At 39.5% G+C, this 27,785-nt stretch overlaps 1 protein-coding gene across 5 annotated transcripts in view; it reads right to left on the bottom strand.

The window, feature by feature from the left end:
* LARS2 (leucyl-tRNA synthetase 2, mitochondrial) overlaps nucleotides 1–27,785 on the bottom strand; it is a 200,267-nt gene that overhangs the window by 67,225 nt on the left and 105,257 nt on the right. For all 5 annotated transcript variants that reach the window (XM_077129574.1, XM_077129571.1, XM_077129573.1 and 2 more), the window contains 5 exons: nucleotides 20,835–20,942; nucleotides 18,523–18,682; nucleotides 9,961–10,065; nucleotides 4,959–5,074; nucleotides 1,996–2,279 (listed from right to left, as the gene is read on the bottom strand). In XM_077129574.1, the coding sequence (XP_076985689.1) occupies nucleotides 1,996–2,279; nucleotides 4,959–5,074; nucleotides 9,961–10,065; nucleotides 18,523–18,682; nucleotides 20,835–20,942 (773 nt within the window). The remainder of the gene's footprint in view (nucleotides 1–1,995; nucleotides 2,280–4,958; nucleotides 5,075–9,960; nucleotides 10,066–18,522; nucleotides 18,683–20,834; nucleotides 20,943–27,785) is intronic.

The following is a 27,785-nucleotide window of genomic DNA, read 5'->3' on the forward strand; positions in this document are numbered from 1 at the left end:
CACCCCACCTGCCAATTTAATGGCAGGATTCCCAGGAGGCCCTCTCTGATGAGCTCCTACCCCCAGAGGCCCTGTGCATTTTAGTTAAGGGGTCTCAGGCTGGGAGCAGTGGTGGTCTCTGGGAGTAGGAGCTTATCAGAGCACCCCAAAAGAATCCTGCTTCTTACCACCCAGGGCTGCTTTAGGATGACTGATCTCAACAGTATATCTCTAAAGTAAAGCCAGGTCTTTTATTTGGATAGCAGTCAGCCAGAACACAGACACTATTTTTGGAAATAATTAGAAGATAAAGGTCATTGCCCCTCCCTCCCTCCTACTAGTACAAGTTTGAAAGAAAACAGAGGGCTCAATTTTAAAGAAGGAGTAACATCTGGCTAAAACTTGCCATGCTGATTTTCTTTCTAATGAGCATGTTGGATTTGAAGACAACCAACATATTTCATTGCTAACACTAAAAACTGGATATGGAGGCAGGAGGGATAGATAATAGTGATAATATTATCATCATTATTAGCTCCAATAATAGTAACACTGGGTGGCAGGCACTGAGCCTAATGTTTCACAGGAATTACCTCATTTAATTTCCAGTAATGCATGACCCCCATCTTGCAGATGAGTAGGTTCAAAGAAGTAAAAGAATCTGCCCAAGGTCTTGGAACTCAAAAAGAAGGAATCCACATCTGCTGGACTCAGGTGCCTGCTGTTCTTGGCCACACAGGCTCAGTGGCTCTCAGCCCTGTACACTCATTAGAACCCCCCAGGGAGAACTGACCAAACACCAAGGCCTGGGCCCTGCCCCTCAGGAATTCTGCACCTAGGGCAAGGAGACTCACCCCACTGACCAGGCCCTGGTGCTGCAATGGCTGTGCTGAAGGCCCACAACATCCCAACAGGGGAGTCCTCTGTCACTGCTTATCAACAAAAAGAGAGCGCCATTCTCCTCCTGGTCTACCCTCAAATGGCCCAAGTCTTTCTACGTTCTTGTCTACAAGTCTGGTCTCAAACCTCAGACCTGCCTGGGTGAAGACCTCACAGGACTGTTGTGAAGTAACTGGCAGGAGGACAGGAAGGCTTCCATTTACTGAATGCCTGCTAGGTGCCAGGCACTGCGGGATTACACGTATAAATTCTAATGTTTTTAACAGCTCTTCCAGGGGGATATTTTCATTCCCAAGAGGAACCAAAGCTCAGAGAGGATACGTGACTTTTCCTAGGCCACACAGCTAACAAGAGGCAGAGCTGGGACTTGAATTCATTATTGTCTGACTCCCCAGGCTGAGCCTTTCAATTGCACTATACGTTTACCTACTTTCCAATCTTGTAACTTAGCTCTGTCCTGGCAGAGAACTAAATTATTCAAAAAAATCCTCATGATGATCTATAAGGCAGAGAAAAATGGTTTCTCCATAGAAGGGGGAAGGAAAACACTAGAGCTTGGTATCTGTTATTTATTTGTTTAATCAGCTGGCATGGCATCATAAAAATCATACTTGAAAACATGATAGTGAAACATAATCTGACTTCCAAAATGAGGAGAAAGGAAATATGGTGTTTTGCTGTATTAAAAAATTAAACCCTTGAGCACACTTGCTTTCTTAGCTACTACTCTGCTCCTTGTGATAAAATCTCCACTGTTAGCAGTTGCTATACTGAAAAATTACAAGGCAGAGAACAAAAAACATTTTGTCTCATATTCAAGAACCTCTTTGGAATATAAATAGAAGAAAGCGGTCTTTTACAAAGCTACAGTGAAAATTTGTAGCTTTTACATCAGCTGGATCGCATGTTTCTGGGAAAAATGCTAACTGACCCTGCTGTTTACACCAGCTTGGAGGAGAGGGCATCCAGCACTGGATCTCTTTGCACTGGTATTCCTTCCATTCTGATGGAAGTCAAGGCAGGGGGAGCAGAGTTAGTACCAGAAGGAGGAAACTGAAACCCCCGCAGGGTGCTGGGGCCTGAGGCATGGTCACTGAGCGGGGCATGGTTCCTCACCTAGGGCAGGAGCAGTTTACCCACTCTGAAGCTGTGGCCAGTGGGGAGCCTCCCTTGCCAGTGAAAGATGTGATGCTGGGCAAGGTCACGGGCAAGTCATCCAGAGGCACAGGCACAGGGCCGCAGGCTGGGCAGTGGATAACCGGGATCGGCGTGCCCCAGTACCGCTGCCGTGAGATCAGCCAGTCTCTCAGTTTATCGCTGGTCACATCTCCACCCACTCTCTTCCTCCGGGCTTCTTGAGTCAGGGCTTGAAAAGCATCCTGCCGGGACATGCCTGTGAACTGAGAGGGAGAGGAGAGAGACCTTGAGCCTGCCTTCTTAACAGCACGTTCTGACCCCCGCACCCCTCCACCCCGTACTGCTGTTTTCATGTGTGATTCTCCGCAGGGGTTCATCTGTTCAGGGTGGCGTTATGACTTTCGTGGGCTCACGGCACTTTTGCCTTCGTGGGATACTCCATCCATAAATTAATAAAAAATTATATTTTACAACAGTGTTGGTATAAATAGGAATATAATTTTCAATCCCAGGAGTTCATTTTTGCTTCTGGTTTCAAAAAAAAAATTTGGGGTCCTCTAAAAGTAGTATGGGCCCTAGGGAGACTGGGCCTGCTGTGTCTGATGGGTGGGTGGGTCCTAGTTCTGGGGTCCTTCTTAACACCTGAGCCCTGTGATTTCCCAGGGACATAATCAAATAGCAGCATTTAGCTGCCAGTGAAGGACTGCATGACATGTATTTTTAATGATTATTCCCTTGTTGGGGGAAAAATATCCAGAAAAGAAAAGTTCAAGTTTAATCTAAAGCAGGACTTCAGGGAAACACGGAAAAAAAAAATGAATTAGGACCTCAGCTTGAAGGACCAGAACCTCTCTTTTTGTATTTGAATGCTCCTGTTTTATAGGCACCAGGGTAGAACTCTAATAGTACAAAAGAGAAATTTTCTTTTTTTCTGATACTTTGTCAGAGTAGCAAACTAATTATAAGAATTGATTCGGCATGGTTCAGTGCAGGTGTGCTGTGCACAGGCCTGCGCCAAGCATTGGGGGCACAAAGATAAATGAGATCTGGCCCCTGCTCTCAAAGAGCCTATAGTCAGGAGGCATAAAGAAAATAAAGCAGTTTTTACTACGAATAGTCCAATGTGATGCATCTTCACAAGTACAGATCTCTCTACCAAGGGTACCACTTACAGTCTGGGAGGATGTTTTATTCTATTATTGCCTAATTTCTATTATCACATCATTAGGATGTAAGTGATAACAAGTTCTCTTGAAAGTCTCACTTCTCCATGGATCACTGATTGTCTTTACATTCCAGAAATTCACGAATGGAAGTAGCCTTTTGTCATCCATTCACCTTCTCTACACTGAAGAATTCCTTTATTCTGTCTTCAGTCTAGAGACAGAAGAGAATTCAATAGACTGTATGACGCTACTTGAAATAAGCCAGACAGCACAGTTAATGTTCAAAGTTCTATACCAAGGAGGGAGCACTTATCTGGACACTTCCTAAGCCTTATTTTGATCATGGATGTCCACTTTGTTTTAGCCTTGAGCAGGGTTATCTGAGGCTCTTCCACAGGCACCTCGGCTTGGCCCTGCTCCATCACGGAGCCTTCCTATACAAGGTCTAAAAACAGAACTCGGGATCGACAGCCTAGAACATGACTCATGACGGGGGGTACAATTTACGAAGTAAAGGCACAAACATGAAGTTACAAAACACTGTGACTTCTTATAAAGGAAAAAGTCCTGGCCATTCCCTTATTCGGATTCTAAACTTCAATAACAACCTGTAACCAGGTGGTCCCAAACCCGAAAAACCTGGATCTCAGGTCTCACTCAATCAGAATCAACCAGAGTGGCTCCCAGTAGCTCCTCTCCACTCTGCTCTTCATTAGAATCACCTGGGGAGCCGTGAAGACTTTCTAGCCAAGCTTTCTAACCTCCCCCAATACCCATTAAATTAGAGTATCTGGGGTGGCACCCAGGTATCAGTATTTTTGAAAACTTTCCAGATGCTTCCAGTATGCAGCCAAGTTTAAAAAAGAGTACTCTAAACCAGTACTCCTCACACTTTACTGTGTGTACAAAACACCCGAGGATCTTACTAGACTGGGTGGGGTCTGAGATTCTACATTTCCAACAAGTGTTAGGTGATGCCAATGCTGCTGGGCCAGGGACCAAACTGAGCAGCAAGGATCCAGGCCAGTGGTTCTCAAAATGAGGCCTTTGGACAGTGGCAGCAGCATCCCCTGGAGCCTTGTAGGCATTGCCAATTCTTGGGACTCACCTAGGACCTTCTGAATCAGAATCTCTAGGGTTGGGGGTCAGGCAATCTGCGTTTTAACAAGGCCACCAGGTGATTCTGATACACTCTCAAATTGGAGAATCACTGCTGTGAGCTATTTCAGCTCCCAATCCTCTTTTATCACACTTTCTGGACTAGTTTATATAGGGCTTGGGCTCCACTCCCGCCAAACTTACTGCCGTCAAGTGCTGCTGTCCCATACTAATGAGAGATAACCTTAACAAATAAAATAAATGTGACACACAACTTCTCTGTTTATTTCTGTAAATGAGTTGTACTTTAGGTGGAAATAAGCCAATAATCTTGGGAAAAAAGAAATCTCCTCTAAGAACAGCTAATTTCAGTCACCTTTCCTAAGGAACCAAGGTTCCCCAGAAGAGGTCATTTTTCTTTAGCAGAAGATTCCCCAAATAAAATTTAGTTACTTCAATACCACACTATTGGGTTTGGGTTTGACTTTGAGTTGATAAACATCTAGATCTTCAAGAAGAATGTTATTTTGTTGTATAGATGAAGAAACAAGGTTGTGAGACAGGTATGGGGATGTGTGAAGCAAGGCTATAATTTACATTTGAAGGACAGTGTCTCATCAAACTCATGTCAAGTTCACAATTTCAGAAGTCCTTAGGCCCATTTCATGGGAAACCAACCTCAGCAGAGTTGATCAGTCTTTCCGTGCCATCTGGCAAAGTTTCAATAACTTCAGAGTAGGATAGGCCCAGAGTTTGGGCTAAGATGGTATCCTCTGAGCTGGTGCTGGGAATTCCTATTCAGTGGGGAAGAAACATAGAACTTCTCCTTCACAAAATGCTCAAAATCACAAAATAATCGACAGTACTAGGACTAAGCTTTAGCTTCTTTAAGGAGACTATCTTTTTTTTTTTAATCATAGAAGTTATAAAACCACATTACATTCATTGTGAAAATGGAGAATCCTACAACCCTAACATAATTAGTTTACCACATTGGTGTTATTTCCTTTATGTCTTTTTCCTTTTGCTTAGCTTAATTTTTTTAATAGTTGTAATTCTAAAATATACAAAGAAATAGTAAATCATAAGAGTTTGGGGAACTCTTTTTTTTTAATTCTCACAGTGACAGATGACAGTGCTTTCTCTTGAGAAGCAAGGTTGACTCCTTCAGCATTTAGCACTCTAGAAAAATCCAGGCAGGAAGTCGAAAGCTGGCAACCATGCTTCCTCTTACTATGTGTTCTAGTTTGCTAGCTGCCAGAATGCAGTATACCAGAAACAGAATGGCTTTTTAAAAAGGGTAATTTAATAAGTTGCTAGTTTATAATTCTAAGGCTGAGAAAATGTCTCAATTAAAATAATCTATAGAAATGTCCACTCAAAGGCATCCAGGGAAAGATACCTTGCTTCAAGAAGGCTGAAGTTCAGGGTTTTTCTCTCAAGTGAGAAGGCACATGGCAAACATGGTGTCATCTGCTAACTTTCTCTCCTGGTTTCCTGTTTCATGAAGCTCCCCGGGAGGTATTTTCCTTCTTCATCTCCAAAGGTTGCTGGCTGGTGGACTCTGCTTCATGGTACTACAGCATTCTCTGCGCTCTCTGAATCTCTCTCATTCTCCAAAATGTTTCCTCTTTTATAGGACTCCAGAAACTAATCAAGACCCACCCGAATGGGTGGAGACATGTCATCACGTAATCCAGTATAACAACTGCTCTTGATTAAGTCACATCTCCAGGGAGATGATCTAATTGCAGTTTCAAACACACAATGCTGAATAGGGATTAGAAGAAGCGGCTACCTTTACAAAATGGGATTAGGATTAAAGCATGCCTTTTCTAGTGTACATACATCATTTCAAACCAGCACACTATGCTTTGTTCCTGAAGGCAATAATACATTCTGAATATTTCTTCTTCAACATTTATTCTTCAACCCACGTATGTCCTTGAGAAGACAGAATTGAGAAAAAGTAAATCACTTATTTAGAGCTGCTAATGTGGCTTCAGCTATTTATAAAAATTTTTTTTCTTCAGTTTTTCAGTTGCTGTTCTCTAGGGCAGGGTTTGTCAACCTTGGCACTCCTGACATTTTGGACTAGTAATTCTTCCTTGTGGGGGCCCTGTGCATCATAAGATGTTGAGCAACATCCTACACTCCTATCAGTAGCACTTCCTTAATTGTGACAAACAAAAATATCTCCAGAAATTGACTGGTGTCTTCTGGTGACTAAATCACCCCTGATTGAGAACCACTGCTAAAGGGTCATCATCTGTCATGACTGTGGTTATTCTTGTGGATAAAACACATCATGTGGTAACTGAAGGATATAAAACTAAGGGTAATGCACAGAATGCTTATGTCTGACCTCTGTGAAACACTGCCCTAAACCTAAAGTTCTGTGGTATGATGGAAAGTTCTGTGGTGCAATGGAAATCTCTGTGTTGTTTTAGCTGAGACAACTGACAAGAAACATCTAATGAAGCAAACAAATATTCAGAGTAGACTTGAAGGATACTGAAGGGTAAGACAAAGGCATGCACTAAATATTACCATAAAGGATTTATGGTCAAGAACAGAAGAGAGTCATTTAATAGATTCCAAAAGTGTTAAGTTTAGAGTAACTAGGAGTAATGTTTGAAAGGAAACATCATGGCAAAATTTATTTGGCCACATAAAGAAGGTTCTGGATAGAATACCACCAGACCTAGCAATCTCACCTCTTGGTATATACCCAAAAGAACTGAAAGCAGGGAACTGGACAGATATTTGCACACCAGTGTTCAAACCAGTATTATGCACAATAGCCAAAAGGTAGAAGCAACCCAAGTGTCCATCAATGAATGAATGGATAAAGAAAATGTGGTATACACACACACACTGAAATATTATATATTATATCATATAAATTAAAAGGAATGAGGTTCTGATAAATGCTACAACTTGGATGAACTTTGAAGGCATTATATTGCATGAAATAAGGCAGACACAAAAGGACAAATATCATATGATTTCATATATGAAATAATTAGAATACCCAAATTCACAGAGACCAGGGGTGGTGTGGGGAATGGGGAACTAATGTTTAATGGGTACAGAGTTTCTTTTTGGGGTGATAAAAAAGTTTTGATCATGGATGGTGGCGATGGTAATTAACAAGACTGAACTGTATATTTGAAAATGATTAAAATGGGAAATGTTATGTTGTATACATATATATTACTACAATAAAAATTAAAAAGAAAAAAAAACAAAGGAAAAAGAAAGGATGCTCTGGGCCATGGTGTTGGGCATGTGAAGCTGAGTAGAATGTGCAGGTGATGGGGAAAAACTGTTCTATCTCTGCTTATTTCTGCTTTTGTTCTTCTTGGATGGCAAAAAACAGTAATTCAGAAAATGTTAATTATATAAGTGCTGGAAATTCAGACAACAGGAAAAACTATCCCCCGTGCACATGTAAAAAACCAGATTTTTTATTCCTTCAGAACTGTCAATGCTGTATCAATGATTTGACTCAAAAACTTCTTTTATTGTTTATCATGACTTGTGTTAGTCAGGGTTCTCTAGAGAAACAGAACCAACATGAGAGATCTGTAAATATGAGATTTATAAAGGTCTCTCATGCAATCATGGGAATGGAAGAGTCCAAAATCTATAGGGCAGGCTGTGAAGCTGTTGGCTCTGATGAAGGGTCTGGACAAATTCTACAGGAGAGTCTCTCTTCTTCCTTAAAAGCCTTTAATTGATTGGATTATCTCAGTGTGGGAGACATGCCTTAGTTGATCATAGATGTAATGAACCACAGATGCAATCAACTAATGGTGTACTACACCAGCCTTTCGGTTCATCAATCAGCCACAAAATGTCCTTGTAGCACTGGTCAGGCCAGTGCTTGCCTGATCAGACAATTGGGCTTCATCACTTGGCCAAGTTGACACCAGAACTCAACCTTCACAAGGCTGATTGTTTTATTAAATTTTACTCTTCACAAAATGTATAAAAGTAACGGGAAGAATTATTTCCTTTAAGCCACACTGTGCTGGTTTGAAAGGATGTATGTACCCTTGAAAAGCCATGTTTTAATCAAAATCCCATTTTGTACAGGCAGAATAATCCCTATTCAATACTGTATGTAATTAGATCATCTACCTGGCGGTGTAACCTAATCAAGAGTGGTCGTTAAACTGGATTAGCTGCAGGTGTGTCTATACCCATTTGGGTGGGTCTTGCTTAGTTTCTGAAGTCCTATGAAAGAGGAAACATTTTGGAGAAAGCAAGAGATTCAGAGAGAGCAGAGCATAATGACATAGCTATGAGAAGCAGAGTCCACCAACCAGAAACCTTTTTGAAGATGAAGAAGGAAAACGCCTCCCAGGGAGCTTCAAAAAAGGAAGCCAGGAGAGAAAGCTAGCAGATGATGCCATGTTCACCACATGCCTTTCCAGATGAGAGAAACCCTGACCCTGTTTGCCATGTGCCTTCTCACTTGAGAGAGAGATTCTGAACTTCAGTGGCCTTCTTGAACCCAGGTATCTTTTCATGGATGCCTTTGATTGGACATTTCTATAGATTTGCTTTAATTGGGACATTATCTCAGCCTTAGAACTGTAAACTAGCAACTTATTAAATTCCCCCCTTTAAAGCCATTCCATTTCTGGTATATTGCATTCCAGCAGCTAGCAAACCAGAACACACACCTTTTCTAGGTTTAAGTGGTCAGAAGAGAATGACTTAAACAGCTTAGTATCTGTTTTCCATTTAGATGTTTCTCCAACGACCTGAGCACTATGAGGAAAAAACATAATTTTGATAAGAAATGTTTCTTATTTCTGTTATGAAATAGTGTGGCTATAACTTTTTCTGCAGGGTTATGGCATTTTGGAGATTTTTGGAGATTAGCTGAAATCGATAGCATGTATGTTATTAAACAGAAACACATCAGTACATACTAAAGGCAGGACACCTGGAACAGGGCTGTCTCTAAGCTGCCCATCCTTTTGTTCATCCTCAGAATTCCTGGTATGTGACAATAGATTAGAATACTCATGAATGAGTAAGACTGTTAAGGACATCCAATTTACAGTTTTAAATATGACTTCTATTTTACTACTGTTTCATGCTCCTTTTCTTGAATAGCTCAAGCTTCCCTCCTCCACAAAACCTTCACCAAAAACCCAGTCCTCACTGATCACCTGTGCTTTAGTTCACAATCTCAGCAGTTGCTGCTAGTTCTATGAATTCTGACATTGGATTTTATTTTCTTTTAATTTTACACAATTTTATTGTGAAAGATAATATATATACAAAAAATGCTGATAAAATGACTTGACTTTTCATCTGAGTTGCACTGCCCCCCACAGTGTATAAGCCTCATCAACTAGCTCTACAGACAAAGGCCCATGGGCCAGACATTTCTTAATATTCTCAACAGCAACGAGCAAGGTGCAAATATTCTTAGCATGTTTTCAGATTGCAATTCTTAAACAAGGGATGATTAAATGAAGGGGCATTCATTTTTTTATAAAGAGGCAAAACAGACCATAGAACCAATGGTTGGCTTTTCCAGTTGATGGCAATAGGCTAGTATTTTTTTTTTTTGGCACGGGCAGGCTCTAATAGGTTAGTATTTTGATCTTAAGACACTAAAGTATATTATCCTGATGACACTTGATGAAATGCTTACCAATTTTTGAATCCAGGGGGCCCTCGAAGTCTGCTTTGGCAGTGATGACTACGGGAGCCTCCTGCTGGGTGAGCATGTTCACGGCCACCACGGGTGTGCGGCAATCTGGAAACGAAGGCAGAGAAGTGCAGACACGGGTCAGATGCAACACCACTGCCTGAAGCTCAAGGGAGACGAGCGAGGGAAAAAGAAGCATTTCAGAGTCTGTGTTTTGTGCTAATTGTTAAAGAATTTGTTCTTTGAAGGGTATTAACAGATAATTTACACCAAGGAAAATCAAAAGATTAAGCGAGTACATGGCTTGATGTTCGTGGTGCTCAGAACAAAAGAGAAAACAGCATATTTGCTTTCCAGATGGAGGGGTAAAGACCTCCTTTTCCTTAGCAAAAATGCCTCAAATACATAAAGAAGGAGAAACAAAATCTATCTATGGAGTAACTAGTAGACATCTGAAATTCCAAATCACAACACTTGAAGATAAGTAGATAGGGGAATAGAAAATGATTGAACCAAGAAGAGGAAAGATACTTCCAAACACAGAAAATCAAACATATTCTCCCAAAGTACCCTTTCTTAGGAGATACTAGAGGATGTGTTTGAGCAAAAAGAAGGGATAAATCCAGAAAGAGGCAGACATGGGATCCAAGAAACAGGGGTTCTGACAAAGGAAAGAGGGGTAAGGACATTAGCAGAACAAAGAGGGAAGATCTAGGCTGACAGCCACGCAGCAAAGGTGCGGAGAATGACCGGGCCAGGAAGGAGATGGACAGGAGACTCTGGGAGGAATCTTCAGGAAAACAAAGGAAATGATGATATTGTCTTTTAGGCTGGAATATGTCCAAAACTGTACTGAAAGGAGTTCTAAAGAGCTATTGGAGGGTGTGGGAAGACTTAGCCAAACATTCAAATAACACAAAGCAAATGAAAAAAAAAAGAGGAAATTTTAGGAAAAATAAAGTTATATAAAAGAAGAAAATGTAATTATAGTATAATTGGCTCAGCTATTAATGATATTTATGTAGTCATTATAAAATACTTAATTTAGATTTATCTCCAAATCTTATCATCTTTAATGAAGCTTGTCACAGCTACTGCAGCAGAGGAAGAAACTGTACATACACACATTCTCACTGAATACACGCAGAGCTGGAAGCATAAAGACCCAAATATGTTCCCAAGGGAAGAAGTGACAGGGGGTGGTAAACAAACAATAATGAATTCACTTGAGTTTACTTAACTCATAAGCGCTTACCAACAGTTCCAATTTATTGATTCTTTCTGTTCACAATACTTGCCATTTTTAAGACTTCATGTATTTATCTAAATCATGTTTTACTATCCCAGAGTTAAAATAAGCCTAGAAATTAAGATTTAAATTTCAAAGAAGTAAAGATAGGCTCTGCAGGCATCTACGCAAACTCCCCTCTTCTTTCACCTTGGGTTTCAGGAAGCACAGGGTAAGGGAAGAGGGTGCAGGACAGAGTGAGATTCTACTCTAATGGGTCTTCAAGGCTGAGGTTCAGCACCGTGAGTACAGATATACTGGCTGGGAAACACCTGCTGTCTGAGCCACTGAGTGCTGATTCACTTCTCAAAGTGGAAAGCCATATTTCTATTTGCATATTTTCACATTCTGCAAATCAGAACAGCAATTATGATAGCTATGAATTGCCTAATAGTAATTATGATGTAATGCTATTAGGAAGATGAGAGGATGGGACATAGGGGGGATAAAGAAGAGCGTGAAAATTCCCAACTACCATAATAGGAAGTCACTCAGTAATGTCTGGAACTGGCCAATTGAGATACAGCAGGTAGCATGTGGAGGTCCGTACCCGACAAACAGTTTGCAGCACAGATTGCCAGTGACGTCAATATCTACTTCCCCTTCTGTTTCAGCAATAGAACGTTTACTTGGCCATGTGAATACACAGCTAATGGCAGCCCTGCTGAGCCTCTCTTGCAGCTCAGTATGGTCATGGGTATTTGCAAAAGCAACTTCTAGGTTATGCCCTAGAAGGGAAGATGTGTACTTTATCCCCCTTCAATTCTATAGAGCACCTTGGGCCTTGCAGATAAAGAGCAAAATCCTAGGAAAGGCAGAACATGAAGACACAAGGAGCCTTGAATCTGACCATCATACCAAGTAGAACTGTCATACCCAGTCAAGAGTTATGTAGACATGAAATAACCTTCTGTCTTTTCAAGCCATTGTTTATCTAGGGCACTATCATGGCCACCAAACTTATATCCTAAGTAACATATGCCAAAAAGAACTAAAAGTGGTTGGGTCAGGAGGCTACTGTTACTGTTCTTAAAAATCTTTTAGTACTCTTTGATTTTGCATACAATGTACATATATCACTTGGATTCAAACAATACAAATTAATTTTTCAAAAGAGAGAGTAAACTTAATCTTGAAGTATTATCAGTTTATACTTGACAAATTGGCCAAAAAAAAAAAAAAGGTAACATCAATGTTTGTGAAGTCCCAGTGATATGTATATAGCATTAGATGTGACACTGTAAAGTCCTTTAGGAAACAACCAAGCATGTGGCAAGAACTAGGAAAATGTTCACAGTCTGACCAAAAAAATCCCACTCTTGGGAATGCCTCCTAAGGAAGTAATTCTATAGACATAAAGAGCTATGTGGATACAAATGTTTACAGAAGTTATCTCTATGATTCCAAACATGGATAAGGTCAAATACTCAACATGATAGAGGAGATATTATGATATATCAATTTAATAGGATATTATGTATGCATTAAAAAAAGACAATTATGAAAAATGTGTAAAACAGAAAAACATCTTCTGATACCATATTACGTGAAGACAAGGGAAAAAAGAGACAGAAGGAACCTGAATTTAAGATATTTATATTTGGAAACATGAATTATAAAGTTCTATGACCACATACAAAGCAATAAAATTGGACTCTTGCCTCACACAATATAAAGAAATTAACTCAAAATGGATTAAAGACCTAAAGGTAAGAGCTAAAGCTATAAAATGATCAGAAGAAAACATAAAGGAAAACCACGACCTTGGCTTTGGCTATGGACTCTTACGTATGATACCAAAAACTACAGACAGCAAAAGAAAAAATAGGCAAATTGGACCTCATCAAAATAAAAAGCCTTGTGCATCAAAGGATATTATCATGAAAGTGAAAAGACAATCTACAGAAAATGAAAAAATTTTTACAAGTTGTATATCTGACAAGGGACTTGTATCTAGAATATATAAAGAACTATTAAAATTCAATAACAAAAGACAAACGACCCAATTAAAAATGGGCAAAAGATCTGGACATTTCTCCAAAGAAAACATATAATTGATCAACAAGACATGAAAAGATACACAATGTCATCAGCCATCAAGTAAATTAAATGCAAATCAAAATCGCAATAAGATACAACTTCATCTCTACTGGGATGGCTATAATCAAAAGACCAGACAAGTGTTGGTGAAAATGGAGAAATTGGAACCCTCATATACTGCTGGTGAGAATGTAAAATGGTGTAGCTGCTTTGGGAAAAAGTCTGGCAGCTCCTCAAGCAGTTAAAAAGAGAATTACCATATAATAAAGGAATTCTACTTCTAGGAATACACCCAAGAGAAAGGAAAACATGTCCACACAGAAACTTGTATATGAATGTTCATAGTAGCATTATTCATAATAGCTAAAAAGTGGAGGGTGCACAGGTGGTTCAGCGGTAGAATGCTTGCCTTCCATGCAGGAGACCTGGGTTCAATTCCAAGATCATGTACACCACCCCCCCACCAAAAAAAAGTGGAAACAGCCCAAATGTGCACCAACTACTGAATGAATAAACAAATGTGGTCTATCCATACACTGGAATATTATTCTGCAATAAAAAGGAATAAGTACCAATACATGGTACAACGAGGATGAATCTTGAAAACATTATTGCATGATTCCATTTATACGAAATATCCAGAATAGGCAAATCTATAGAGACTGAAAGCAGATTAGTGGTTGTCTAAGCTAAGGGTAATGGAGGATGTGAGGGAGTGACTGTTAGAAGGTTCAGGATTTCTTTTGGAGATGATGAAAATGTTCTAAAGTGAACTGTGGTGATGGTTGCACACATCTGTGAATAGACTAAAACCCAATGAATTGTACACTTGTGGTGAATTATATGGTATGTGAATTATATCCTAAAAGAGCCGCTACCAAAAATAACACGAAAAAAATGTAGAATTTTGCATTAAAGGGAGGGACTTCTCATTTTTCCACATAAAGTTCTATTATATCAGTATTTCAATTAAAAACAATTGCTCTTTGAACTTAAAAATGAGCAGATTCATAATGAACGCACAGTGGCACCCACATGCTGTATCTGATCAAAATCAATTTCTTAAAATGAACAAGACTAAAATCTGAAGTTCCTGACCAGGTCCAGTATTCTTTATATTTCTGGCAATGCAACGTAGGGATTCAAGGAAGTCATGGAGAAATCGGAAGTAACAGAAGCATTTCATATGGAGGTCAGATAACAGCTAAAACATTTTAGTACTGCAAAGAAAATATTTCAGGCAAAAAGGTGCTCTCTCTGTTCTCAGGGCACCCTCTGCAAAGATGGCAGGCCTCTCATGCCCTCTGGAAAAACAGACAATTGACTTTCCTTCAGTGTTCACCAAAGCAGTGGTCCATGCAACTAGTTCTCAGGGATACTCAGTGGAAATGGGGTTCAAGGGTCAAATAAATTGTCAGAAGCGCTCCACATGGCATTCTCTCTTGGACTGTCACAATGTACATTAGTATAGCAAAGGATCTGACGAGTCCAGAGCAAAGATATCTATTTATTTTCCTTAATTCCAGATTATTTGAGCCCAGAAGATTTTCTGCTCCATATTACATCTATTAACATGAGCTGAAAGAATGCTGTTAGACACAGTTTGGTTAAATACCAAACTATTATCCCCAGGATTACAGACTCTGTCCCTCACCCTCTGTCCCAGCCTCATGCTGACACAGGGGCAAAACAACAGTGAGCTGAAATACGTGCTTCCAAAGCTCTAGGGTTTGCTAATTTTTAGTAAGACTCCAGGAAAAGGCAGAACAGTTTCTATAACTCTGATGATTTTTCCCTGTTGATGCTTTACATGGTTCTAGTTCCTATCAAATCACAGCTTACATAACAAAGATTTAAGTCAGAGTCAGTCAGTTGAGAAAAGGAGGCAACATCAATGATTGTGGAAATAAACTTAATTTCAAGAACTCCAGAGATAGACTTTACTTTTGCTCTCTTAAAGAATCTGTGCCAGCTTTCTGCAGCTGCGAGGCCCAGAGGTCCCCCTGTTTGCCGACATCGGGCCATTTGTCCCCACTTCTTGGATCCCCTAACAGTCCTTTAATAAAATGGCTCGTATGTTAAAAAAAAAAAAAGAATCTGTGCCAAATTAAATGATGCTAAGAAAAACTAGCACATTTAGTCAACAACATCAGCGACCTCATCGACCAAGCCAGAATTTGGAATCATTCCAGGATCCTCCACCCTCATAGCCTTCCAAATAATTCTCAAGAGCTGTTTCCTCCTCTCCATTCTGACTATTGCTGCTGTGTGATCTTCACCAACTCTTCTGGTTCCCTACCTCTACTCTGCCACTTGTGCATCACCCACTTGTCACGGATATCACTGCCCTCTCCAGAGCCCCTCAAGACTCCTCTGCCCCATGCCCTCCATGGTCACCTGCTTGATAGCCTTGTCACTCGCTCTGCTACGAAAGCCAAACTTCGAAAGGTTAAGTGACCTTCCTTAAGCCATACAGATGGATCTGGGACCATAACCTTAGTCACCTTATGCCAAATCAGGAGTCAATATGTAGAAATCAATTTAGTAATTGAAGGATATCAAGTTTGAGAATTTAAACTTCTGCAATAACTTCAGTCACAGCAGTGTGCTGCCATGACCCTCAGAGGTCACTGCTTTAATACTAGTCACCCTTAAAACCTGATGTTACAAGGGAAAAACAAGCCACTTGCCAGTTGGCAATGCTAAAGGGTAAATGGAAAAACAAGTCACTTGCCAGTCATTCAACATTCATATTTTAAAATGTAGCTCTCAAGCCCAGAGGAGGAATAAATTCAGACTCTTATTGTAATTTTAATTCACCTCTTGGGAGAATTGCATCATACACAATGTGCCATATCGCATTATCTATATATGCCTCACTCTAATATGATGTCACATGTCAAAATCCAAGGACCAGATGTGCAAATTAACCTAGAAACTGTGAATAAATTGACACCTGCAAAAAATAATATTTCCACTCTGAAAATTAGAAGTGGAAAATGTAGAGCCAAGTATGATGTTCCATTTGGAATTCTTTCAGAGATTATTAACAAAAGGGGAGAAAAAAGCTAATGAATCACTAAGTACCAAAATGGAATGACTAGGCCAAGTCAGGTATGCCAATACCGACGTGGTCATGAAAACACTGTTCTTTGCATATGCTACAATAATTTCTCAATTTCTTACATATGAAAATGTTTTGAATTTATATAATGATTTTGTCTTGGGAACTTTGTCTTTTCTAACTTATAAATTCATTAATCCCCTACTAATATTACCTCATTTTAATTTGAATCCTCAAACTAACCATAAGAAAAACATCTAGGGATTAGATGCTTACATTTTTTAGTTTTTCAATTTTAGATATTATTCAACCATCATGGTCCTTAAAGAATCTCAAATTGCTCATGAGAGAAAAAACTGTGAGTTTTCCTTTTAAACTGAACAGTTGAAAAGAATCCAATTTTTCTCTTGAGTAAGTGGAAAATAAAACTGAGAGATGGCTATATTGGACTTTGTAAGCACACACTGAAATTTTAGCTCAAAAGAAGAGGTGAAACCAAGTGACATCTGTCTGGTGGAATGAATTATGCATGCATTTGTCTCTTCTTTATTATGACTCCTGGAAGACAGCATGTTCATCTATGCATCCCCAACTGAGCTTAGCACATAGCAGGCTCTTCTTAAATACTCACTGATTTGAATGTTGGCTTTAATGCTGTTAAGTAAACATTAAACATAGGTAAGTTGAGATGACATTGTTGAGCTCTCCAACCTGATATCAAGAACTGTTTCATTTTATTTACTTCAAGAATGGCAATTTTATTTTATTTTTTTAACATGGGCAGGCAGTGGGAACCAAACTAGGGTATCCGGTATGGCAGATAAGAACTCTGCCTGCTGAGCCACACCGTGGCCCGCCAAAAAATGGGATAATATATATTAGTATATACTATATATTGTTTTGCTTTTATGACTTTATTTTTTTTCATGTAACAGTACCTACTAGAACGTTTTCCAGCCAGCATATATAGCACAAACTTGCTGTATTTTTTTTGCATGGGCAGGTACCAAAAATCAAACCCGGGTCTCTGGTATGGCAAGCGAGAACTCCGCCTGCTGAGCCACCATGGCCCGCCCATACACAATTTTTTTTTTAAATCTTGGCCTGACCATCCAAAACAGTTTTCTTGGTGACATCATACTTATTACTCCAGACCCCAACAATTCAGATTGTGTATTTTGGGTTAAGCTTTAAACTCTATGAAAACAGAATACAGATGAAATTTTTGTAGAAATATTTAAATTTCTCCAAAGAACGACACCTAATCCATCATAGACTTCCTTTCACCTGCTTGGGATCCCTATCTCCTTCTTCTGGTAGGAACCCCTAGGTGTGTGTAAGAGAGCTGCGCTTCCCTCACGGCTTAGTCTTGGTGGGGCTATCAAGTGTGCCGCGTTCCCTTGGTTAGGAAAAAGGCTAGGGGCGTCAGCCCTACCAATCAGACCCTTCATCGGCAACGGAAATCTTGAAACAAGTGCTCCAAGCACTCTGCAAGCGGCACCCAAGAGACTGCCTGTTAGCTCCTACTGCTCCACCCCCAGAGCTGCTTGGTCCAAGTCCTCTCTCAGGCTGGTTCTTCAGCCTTTCTTCTGAGTCGGCCTTTCAATAGGTTCCCCTTTCCCTCCGGGCTAGCCAGAGTAGGATTCTGTTGCTTGAACTCCCCAAATCTTCACTGACCAATAACAACTTGATATGCTAATTCCAGGTCAACTCAATCCATTCACAATACAGATTCTCTTCTGATCAGATTACTGTATGAATTCTTTAAAGTTATTAAATTAAGTCATTGGAAAAGTTTCCTTTAATTCTCACTGGCTACCCTCCAGTCCCTATCAGTGTAGTTTTATTTAATGCATGAATTCTAAATTAAGTAGAAGAATTTAATCCTATCAGGAAAGAGATTTAAATCTAGATTACATTTAGAGGGAGAGAGCTGGGCTTTCAGTCAGATGCTCAAGAGGCAGACAAACAACAGGGACAAGTAACATTTTAAGAGCTCTTTTTAATCTTCATGTTTCAAAATTTTAAAAAATCATAAAAAATATAATTATTGTGAAAAGCAAATCATTAGAGATGATACATGTGAAAGTACTGTGAACTCTGTGAAGTACTGTTCAAATGTACGGTGGCAAACCTTCAAACCTTCTATGTTAGTTTTAACTTGCCAACTTACCTTTGCCAGGGTCAAAGGCCTTCTGGAAGGCTTCCTTCAGAGAGCTATGCCCGTGTAAGAGTCTGTGCCTGGGAGAGATGGTGACATGGGATGTGCCATAAATGGCCTCAGGGGTTGCTGTGTAGGCACTCAGCTTCTCTCCCACGTCTTGCCCATCAACCTGGCAGGAACAAAAGCAAAGTCACTACACTGCATCTTGCAGTTCTCCTTCTGGCAGTACTACTCCCTCTCCATTTCCCCACTCATTCCCAAATAGTAGGGATGATTTCTGACCACTGGCCTAGGGGTGTGGTGCCAGGCAGGGACCCAGAAGGGTGGGCGAAAGAACAGAACTGTAGTTTCTCTTTCGGAAACCCTCCCCAGGTGTGCTTTGCAGCCCCAAGGTGAAGGTGGTCAAAGTATATTCAGAAAGATGCCTTCCCAGTTTTCTTTGCTCCTTTGCTCACTGATAAAAAAATAATCATCAATGTTATATTGTTTTTGCTTGAGAAAGGAGCTATACTTTTTTAAAAGAATTTAAGAGTATAGCAGGAAACAAAGTCATTTATTTTTCTAACCAGAAATATAGTCATTGAGTTATCACCATTTTTAAGAAAGAAAGAAAGGATAGCCTGAGCTGGGCTCATGACTGAGTGTTCCTTGGGTTGGCTAAAATGCCTTTCAAAGAAGATGCATATATAGAGGAATCAAATGGATACCAATTACGTGCCAGACACGGAGGACGCAGAGAAGAAAGGCATTCCTCCCTGCAAGCATTCATTCAACCATGTTCACAGAGGGCTACTGATGTGGTAGACACTCGGGGCTGAGGATTAAAAGACAGTTTACAACTATGGCCTGAGTGCCAATGAGAGGCCACGAACGGGACTAGGATTGGGGTCACAGAGGCATAGAACAAAGCCCCACCCTGCAGGACTGAGAATGTTCTTTTCCCTGAAATAATGGCATGTTGCCACATAGCAGGTGAGTCCAGGAATGGAGATGAAACCATTTCCCTAATAATATGTTGGGCAGGGGAAAAAGTGGAGAGGATATTTCATGTACAGCAGCTGAATGACTCAGAGAGCCACATTTTTCTTCCAGTTGAGAAGCAATGGACTTCTACATGGGGACGAGGAATATTGTAATGCACAGGCCCCCAAAACAAGAGATGACCCCACCAAGTTTAAACAAAAGACCCATGGGACAGAATTTCAGAACTTTTTCTATCTTCTCAGAAGAGGAAAAGCTCTGTCCAAGGTTTGTTTTTCAAAGTGCATGCTCCTTTATGGGGGGCTCCCACCTCTGCAATGGAGTGAGTTCTATAACTTTTGGGAGGAGATAGCACAGGGAATTAAGAGTTCAGTGACAAGCAGCAGGTGCACAACAGATGTCTGGTACACTAAAGAGCACTTCAGTTGCTGGTAAGAAAGAATCTAGAAACACATGTTGACTTTCCCTCTCGGCTGCTGCTTCCTCCTCCTAAAAGTGTTAATGACAAGGACTGAGATGAAGGGATGGTTTAGAAGCAAAAAGATCAGGGCACAAGAGTCTTGATTATAGAAGGAGAAATCAGAAGGAGGAAAAAAGGACAACTAAGTAAGAAACTACAGAACAACCCTCTAGTCAGTTGAACAATGAGAAAAGTTTTAGGGGCACCTCCCAGTATGGGTGGGCCTTAAGCTGTAATCTTGCAGTAGGTCACTTCTTTTGAGGCCAGGGTAACTGCATAATCATTAATAGCTTTGAGTCTGTCTAGTTTTGAAATTGTGAAATAGCTTCTGATCCCTTGGCTTTTGACCTGTTTTGTGTCATGGATTCCTTCAAGAATACAATGAGAGCTGTGGACCCACTGTCCAGGAAAATGCCTACACAAATATTTTTCACATAATTTCAGAGAATTCAAGCATCCCATAAAAGACTATGGCCCCTCTACATCTGTGCTGTCCAAACACAGCAGCCAGTAATATGTGGCTATGGAGTACTGGCAATATGGCTAGGGATGTGCTGTAAGTGTAGAACATACAGCACATTTCAAAGACTTTGTACTAAAACAAGAACATAAATGAGTTCCTTAATATTTTTTTTAATTAATCACATCTTTAGATGAAAATAATTTGGATATATTAGATTAAACAAAATGTAATTAAAATGAATTTCACCTGTTTATTTACACTTCTTTATACATGGCTACTATTCCTTTATACAAGGTAGCTTGCAATATCTTTCTGCTGGACAGTGTGGTTGTAGAGTTCCAAGTCTATTCAATGAGTTCCAAAAATACAGAAGGGAGTTTTTGAGCATAATTGCTGGAGATGCTACTGCTTGATCACCTTTAACGTGAAGTCCAGGTGGCAGCCCACGCAGTCCCCGATCCAGTGGGCCTGCATGCCTTTTATTCCATACCATTCCGGAAGGTCTGTCAAGGCATCCTGCATGGCCTGTGGGAATGAAAGGAGAATAGAGAGGTAGACACTCAAAGCTTTATTTAAGAGACATTAAAGAAAATGTTTTGGGGCTTGCTAGGGTAGGAAAAGTGGGAATTGACTAAAGGAGGTTCAGGATTTAGTCCTCTTCTTATTTACTTGCTAAGTCAGAGGAGCTCAGTGAAGGTCAGAAATGATGCACTCATTATAGATCAATTAGGTGAGATGGATTTGACAGAAATCTATCATGAATGAAACAATATTTCATGGAAGAAAGAAAATTAGCAAGGAAAGATCATAATTTACATCTTCTGCATTCTTTCCTACAGTCTGGGAACTAAACAAAATTCAAGCTTATGAATTTTGAAATAGGTATTTTGAAGCCTAAGTATTTGTGGGTGTTATATAATTCAACTACATCATATATATAACATTATAAATTACATCATTCCATTAAAAAATAAAATTTAGAAGGGAACCATTGCATTAATTTGCTATTAGAAATATGCATTTATTTTCATAATTATTTGTCCACTTTTAATCTTAAATTCTTAAAAAAGGGAGGTCTCTCTATAAATTATTCCCTATGGCCTCAAACACATCAGCCTTTATCATCTGATGATGAGAGCTATTCCTTCAACAGATGGATTTAAAAGCAAATCATACATTTGCAATGTGAAAATTCCAATTTTAAATTCCTAATCATTAGGATTAATACAGGTAACATAATGAAGTTTTATTTGTCTAGTGCTTTGATATTCATAAAGTGCTTTTATATACACCTTCTTCTCAAACAGTCTGGTAAGGGTGCTTACTTTCAGATGAGTTATGTTGACAGACATTATGTGGTACATGCAGGACCGGATAAGCTGGGACTAGAACTCAGACTTACCTACAGCTTTCTTAACAATGCAGACCACTTTTCCATACCTTGTCATCTATCTGTCCATCCATCTATTCAGGAGAGTCAGGAAACTTCAACATCCAGAAATTTTTTCAGAGGCAGAATTTATGGTTAATGGACACCATCAAGGTGACTATCAATCTGTTCATTCAGTTGTTTATTCTACCAGAATGTATTAATTCATCCCCATTCCAGGCCCTCAGCTAGGGATTGCAAGCCTAGTGTACACAAAGCAGGATGTCCCATAGTCCCTGACATTTAAATCTGTCGCTGTTAGGTGGGACACTGATTAAAATTCAACGCCCAATGCTGCTAGTATCAAAGGAAATGGAACACAGGTTGTGGATATGAACTAAGGAAAAAGAAAAATAGTGAGAAGATAGGGAAGAAAAGGAAAAGAGTAGAAGATAGGGGGAGATATAAAAAAGCTAGAAGCATGGACCACAAAGAAGGAGAAGAAAGTTACAGGGGTTAGATGGGAGAGTAAAGAAAATCTCCAGAAAGGAAAAGAACAGAAGGGAAAAGAAGAATTTGAAAGCAGAACTAAGACAAATGGGTAAAGGAGAAATAGTGCAAGTGAAGGAATGGAAATTTAGGATGATAAAAATCCACTGTTTGTGGTGCCCAAGCGCTAAAGAACAACATCTGCCCACAGTAGGGTGCAATGAGAAGCTGCTGAAATGGAAACACTGGATTTACTGTCTGGCCAATAATGGTGTGAGCCTCCCACATGGCTGTCAATCTTAAGTGACAAGCAAAGGAAAGAGGGAACAGAGTTACGCTAACATTGAAATAAAAATCAGAAGAGTGTGCAACTGGAAAAAGGAGACATTGGGACGCTCTAGTGATGACTTCAAGTTGTCCCTTTAATATAATGTAACATCAAAGCTAGGTCAAAGTAGTCCCTACCAACCAACCTACTGAATGTGACACACTCAATACAATCCTCAATGCAATTCAGCTTGTGATTATAGTGTCATTTTCAACAAAATTATCCTAGGGTCCTCCCATGCTTGGACTGTTGCTCATTAAATGTGGAAATACATCACATGAGGAAATGCAGTCAACTAGAAACTGTACATATTTAAGGTCTACCTGGTCATTTGGAAAGGGAGATCAGTGAAAACCAAATGGCTGATGAAGAAGAGTCAGAAAAATTTAAGGTAAGTTGAACACAATTCAACAGGATCTGTGTTTTAAACACTTTATGTTGATGAAATATATTCTACTAGGTATGCTTGTCAAATTCTCCTAGGGTAGGATTAAGGTAATTTAGTGTTGTTGGTTAAGTTAGGGGCAGGTCAACATGTGCTAATGCCAATCATATGTTCCAGCTTCTCATGATTATCAGAAGACTTTCTGTAGGAAATATAAAACATTTTCTGATTACAAAGTTGCCCAACAGAACCATTATGTACTGTATTTGCTTGGGGCAAAATGATTTTTCAGAAGGGGGAAAAAGTCCTACTGAGTGTCTGTATTATGCTTCACTAAAATAGCTTTCTTTCAGTTTCTCAAAAATAGCAAGACTGCCTCAGAGCCTTGGTATATTCTATGTTCTTGGCCTGAAACACAGTTTCCTTAACCTCTAAATGGTGGCTATTGAGTCTTGGCCTAAATGTAGCCCTGAGAGAGGCCTATCTTGGCCACACCATCTAAAGCAGGACTCCTGCTATTCACTGCTTGTTGATTCTCCATGCTCTCACCCGTATCTATAACTGTTCATGTCTTTGCTGGTTTGGTTGCTTACTTGTTGACTGGCTGGTGTCTCCTCTGGATTGTAAACTTGAGGGCAAAACCATGCTCAACTTAGTTCGCCACTCTATACTCAGCACCGATAGTTTCTAGGACGCAATAGGTTATGTAACATATTTTTTTTATGGAAATGAAAAAAAAAAGCGAGAATAAATGAAAAATGGGCCTTTTGTTGAGATATTGTAGAAACAAACCCTTTCCCTTCCTCTTCTCCTTTGTTGACAAAGAAGAGGAAATCTTCACTTAACAATATGGAACAGCCAAGGGTCCTGTTTCAACAGACCTGTCCTGGTGGCCACACTGCTATCTGTGGACAGGCGGCCTCATCCTCCATAAAGCCAGAAGAAGCTTGGCTCTTCAGTAGACCCATGGGTGGCCTTTCAGTTTCACTGATGTCCCTTTCTTTCCCTCCCTCAGGGTTCTCAAGATGCCTCAATCCCAGGATTAAAAGTCTGCAAACTTTCCACTTTAAGAGAAAGCTAAGAAAGACAAAACAAAACAAAAAAACTGGTATCAGATTTGTTTTAAATGTGAATTCTGGTGCATTTAAAAATCACTCATGGTGATGGCCTCAAGGCTTGACTCATCAAGAAAAGTTAGATTATACTCCATAGTAGTTTGAATATATTTAGTTGGATACTAATTCTTTGGAAACCAATCACATCTGTAAAGGACACATATGAACACTCAGCTAACTAGAATATTTACTTGATTGAAAGACCCAGCTTCCTAACACTTCCACATAAACAGCAGTTCTCCACATGTTCCCTTCCTGGCTGACATAAATAGAACATGACCTTGCAGAGCTATCTATGCATGTAATGATTTAAGAACTGCTCAAGCTTGATAGAGTTTCTGTTACTGGCAGCACAGATTTGAAAAGCTGAACAACTTATTTTAGTACAATCTAGAAGTTAACGGGAGTTCTGTGACACAGTCTTTGTAATATTTTCCCAAAGACACATAAGAAATAAAACTAAATCGGTTGGTAAGAATTGCCACATACAGCCCATTTAAATATCCCTACAGGTTAAGTTCTTCCAAAGAAACCAGCTGCTTTGCAGTGAGAAAATGGTATGTTATCTCAATTATAAGTGAATCACATTCCAAAGTTTCCATGTACTTGTCAACTTCCATCACAAAATGGCCACTGAGCTTTTATATAGAAGACACTGTGTTTGGTGTAACAAAGGGAGCCAGGAAATGCAGAGGGCACAGGAACATGTTGAGCTGTACCACTGGTCTTTAATCAGCAAACCCAGGAAACTCTATAGGCCAAACAGCTCAGGTTCTTCACAGATAAATTATAAGAAAAAGAAAGAGGTACAGGGAAACCCGTAGGTTAAGATACTCACAGATATTATCAATTAAAAGAAGGGGGGTGGGTAAGAATAAACTATAGTGACTAGGAAGGCACCTGTAGATGAGAAAATTATAGAGAAATGTAAGTGATTATTCTAAAAGTCAGAAGAATGGTTATTTTCAGGGAGAGGGAGGTAGTTATGACTAGGATGGGGCATGTGGAAGGCTTCTAGGGTGTAGGCAAATTTCTACCTACAAGTTTGGTTGCTTTATAATAATTTAATAAGCTATGTATTCGTTTTATATGGTTATGGCTATTTTATAATAAAAATGTTTAAAAAAACAAAACAAACAAAACACCTTACTGCTCAATTTTATATTGTATAGATTACACTTTTAATCCCACTCTGCATCTGATCTGAATTCAGGGTATGGTGTGGAGAATTGTTGTCCTATAATTTCTGTAACTTGACTGCAAACTCTTTGATTTTTCTTTAAATCCTACATGGGACCTGGCCCAGAGCCTAGAACTGTGCCTTGTACTGGACAAATGCTCATTAAATTCCATTTAATCCCCTATACACAAAGGGGACAATTAAAGAGCAGTACTATAGTATCAGATCCCTAGGCATCTAGGAAGGGAAGGAATAACCTTTGTAGAATACCTTTGATGTGCCATTGATGTGCCATGCACTTTCATGTATGTAGCCTCATTTACTCTTCAAAATAATAGCCCAAGTCAAGTACTGTTATCTCTGCCTCCCAGATGAGGAAATGAGTCTCAGAAACTTGCCCCCAATTGCTCCCCCACAAGTATGGGATGAAACTCTGGAAGCAGCATTTGAAGCAAGGTATAGCTGACTCCTAAACCTATATTCATTCCTATATCCTACTTGGCAATTATCATTTTCCAAAGCAGTACTTATATTCAGCTTTCCTATATCTATATTTCAGATAGTTTCGACTTAACATTCTCTGACTTAGAAGACACTACTTCTATATTCTTATTTACATTTTAATTTTATTCCTGGAAGGAAGATTTTGGTTATATGGCTATAGGGCTGAGGCTGTCATCACAATCTCCCCCTCTTTTTGCCACAGTGGTTTAGCAATTTGCCCAAAGTCACTTAGCTAATGAGAGCCACATCAAAAACTCATGTCTCTTGCTTCATTACTCAGCCCTCATTTAACTACAAAACACCCTTCTGATAATAACTCTCCCCCCAATGGCACAGTGCACTTCAATTGTTTTGGCCACCCAGCACCTAAAGTTCCTTCTTTTGCAGAGGGAAAGATGGGTGAGTGGCAGGGCCCCACTACCCATTATCAAAGTTTGAAAGGGCACAGACTTTCCTTGTTCTCCTCCCCTCCCCTCTAAAGCTAAAGAATGTAATTAATCATAGGTTCAGTAGTGTTTGAGCATTGCGGGGTGACCCAGAGGCAGAGGGTCAACTGATTTAGCTGCCACACCAGAATCAAGAGACTGGAGGTGCTGGTACCAATGGCAGTGATGGCTTAACCAGGCCATCCCTGGTGTGAGATACTGGCTGTGCCCTAGTTCTTCCCCTCCAACTGTGAGTAATCTGATCCTCTTCTGATCAATTTATTGTTGGCTTTAAGTTAACCACAACAACTTTATGTTTTTCATAACCAAGTTTCCTAACTAATATAAATGATTCATAGAAGTTTCAATATCCTGATGCATATATATTAGCTGATATGGTTCTGGCTTGATATCATTGTAGCAAAAGTATAAAATCTTGATTATATTAATCATATATTAATGTAATTATAATAATTCAAGTAATATACCAATCAACTATTAATCTGTCTTCTGATGAAATTATCCTTTCTAAGGTGCTTTTCAATTTTTTTGGAGCAGTTTGGGGTGGGGGAAATGTCTTAAATGCCAACAAACCCTTACCTAGTGCAATATAAACTCTGAAAATCATCCATGGCTTTTCCTCTCCAAAGACCAATGGGATTCCATGTAAATTCTAAGCAAACCCATGCATGTCTTTCTAAATAAAACTGCATTAGGTGATTTGAGAATTAGCTCCATCTTCCACTGCCACAGAAAGGTCCAAGCTGACTGGGCCCATTTTTGACAGCACTTTATCCCCCTAGCCCCAGCATTACTAAGCCACTAGTAAAAAAAGCTTGCTCATTGTGTTTTTTCTTCAGGATAGAATTGTTAAGGTTGTAATACTTCTTATAGAGAGGGTATGATTAAAATATTCGGATTTCAGTGAGGACAAAAGATTTAAATAGAATGAAATGTGAATGTTTTGATATGTTAATTCTGGAAAAAATGCCTGCTTAAACCTAACCAAATCTATGAATATTTTTAAAAATCAAAAGAAATAATCTGAAAAAACCCAAATGAAATCAACATCTTGAGAAGAGCCCAGCAAGCCTTTTTCAGTTCCCACTTTAAAAAAACAACAACACATTACTCACAACTGTTTTCTCTTGAACAGAGTTTAGAGTGCACTTTGACCAATGGCTCACAATAACCTCTCTGTCTTCCCTAGGTTGGACTCTGCCAAATTCCTACCATCACAAAAACCAAGTGATGAGTATTTGTTCAATCTGAAGACCATTTTTATTTGCTTATTGGTTTGGGTTATTATTGAGATTACATCCTTCCTGCATTTTTTGACGCTGAAATAATAGTAGATGGCATTCATTTCATGTCCTAACATGTGGCAAAGAATTGGCAGTACCTCCCTCTTTCCCACCCCTGGTCAACTTCAATTTATGGAATTTTACTTGTTTACAGAGTCCAAAACCTTGGGAAATAGAAGGTTTTCAGACTTTTTAAAAGAGCTATGAAATCCCTTGTCAAATAAAATCTGGGGAATCCAATATATTTAAGATTTGGAAGATGAACTATT

The sequence above is a fragment of the Tamandua tetradactyla genome, chromosome 15, assembly GCF_023851605.1.
Source record: "Tamandua tetradactyla isolate mTamTet1 chromosome 15, mTamTet1.pri, whole genome shotgun sequence".
Classification (NCBI taxonomy): Eukaryota; Metazoa; Chordata; class Mammalia; order Pilosa; family Myrmecophagidae; genus Tamandua; species Tamandua tetradactyla.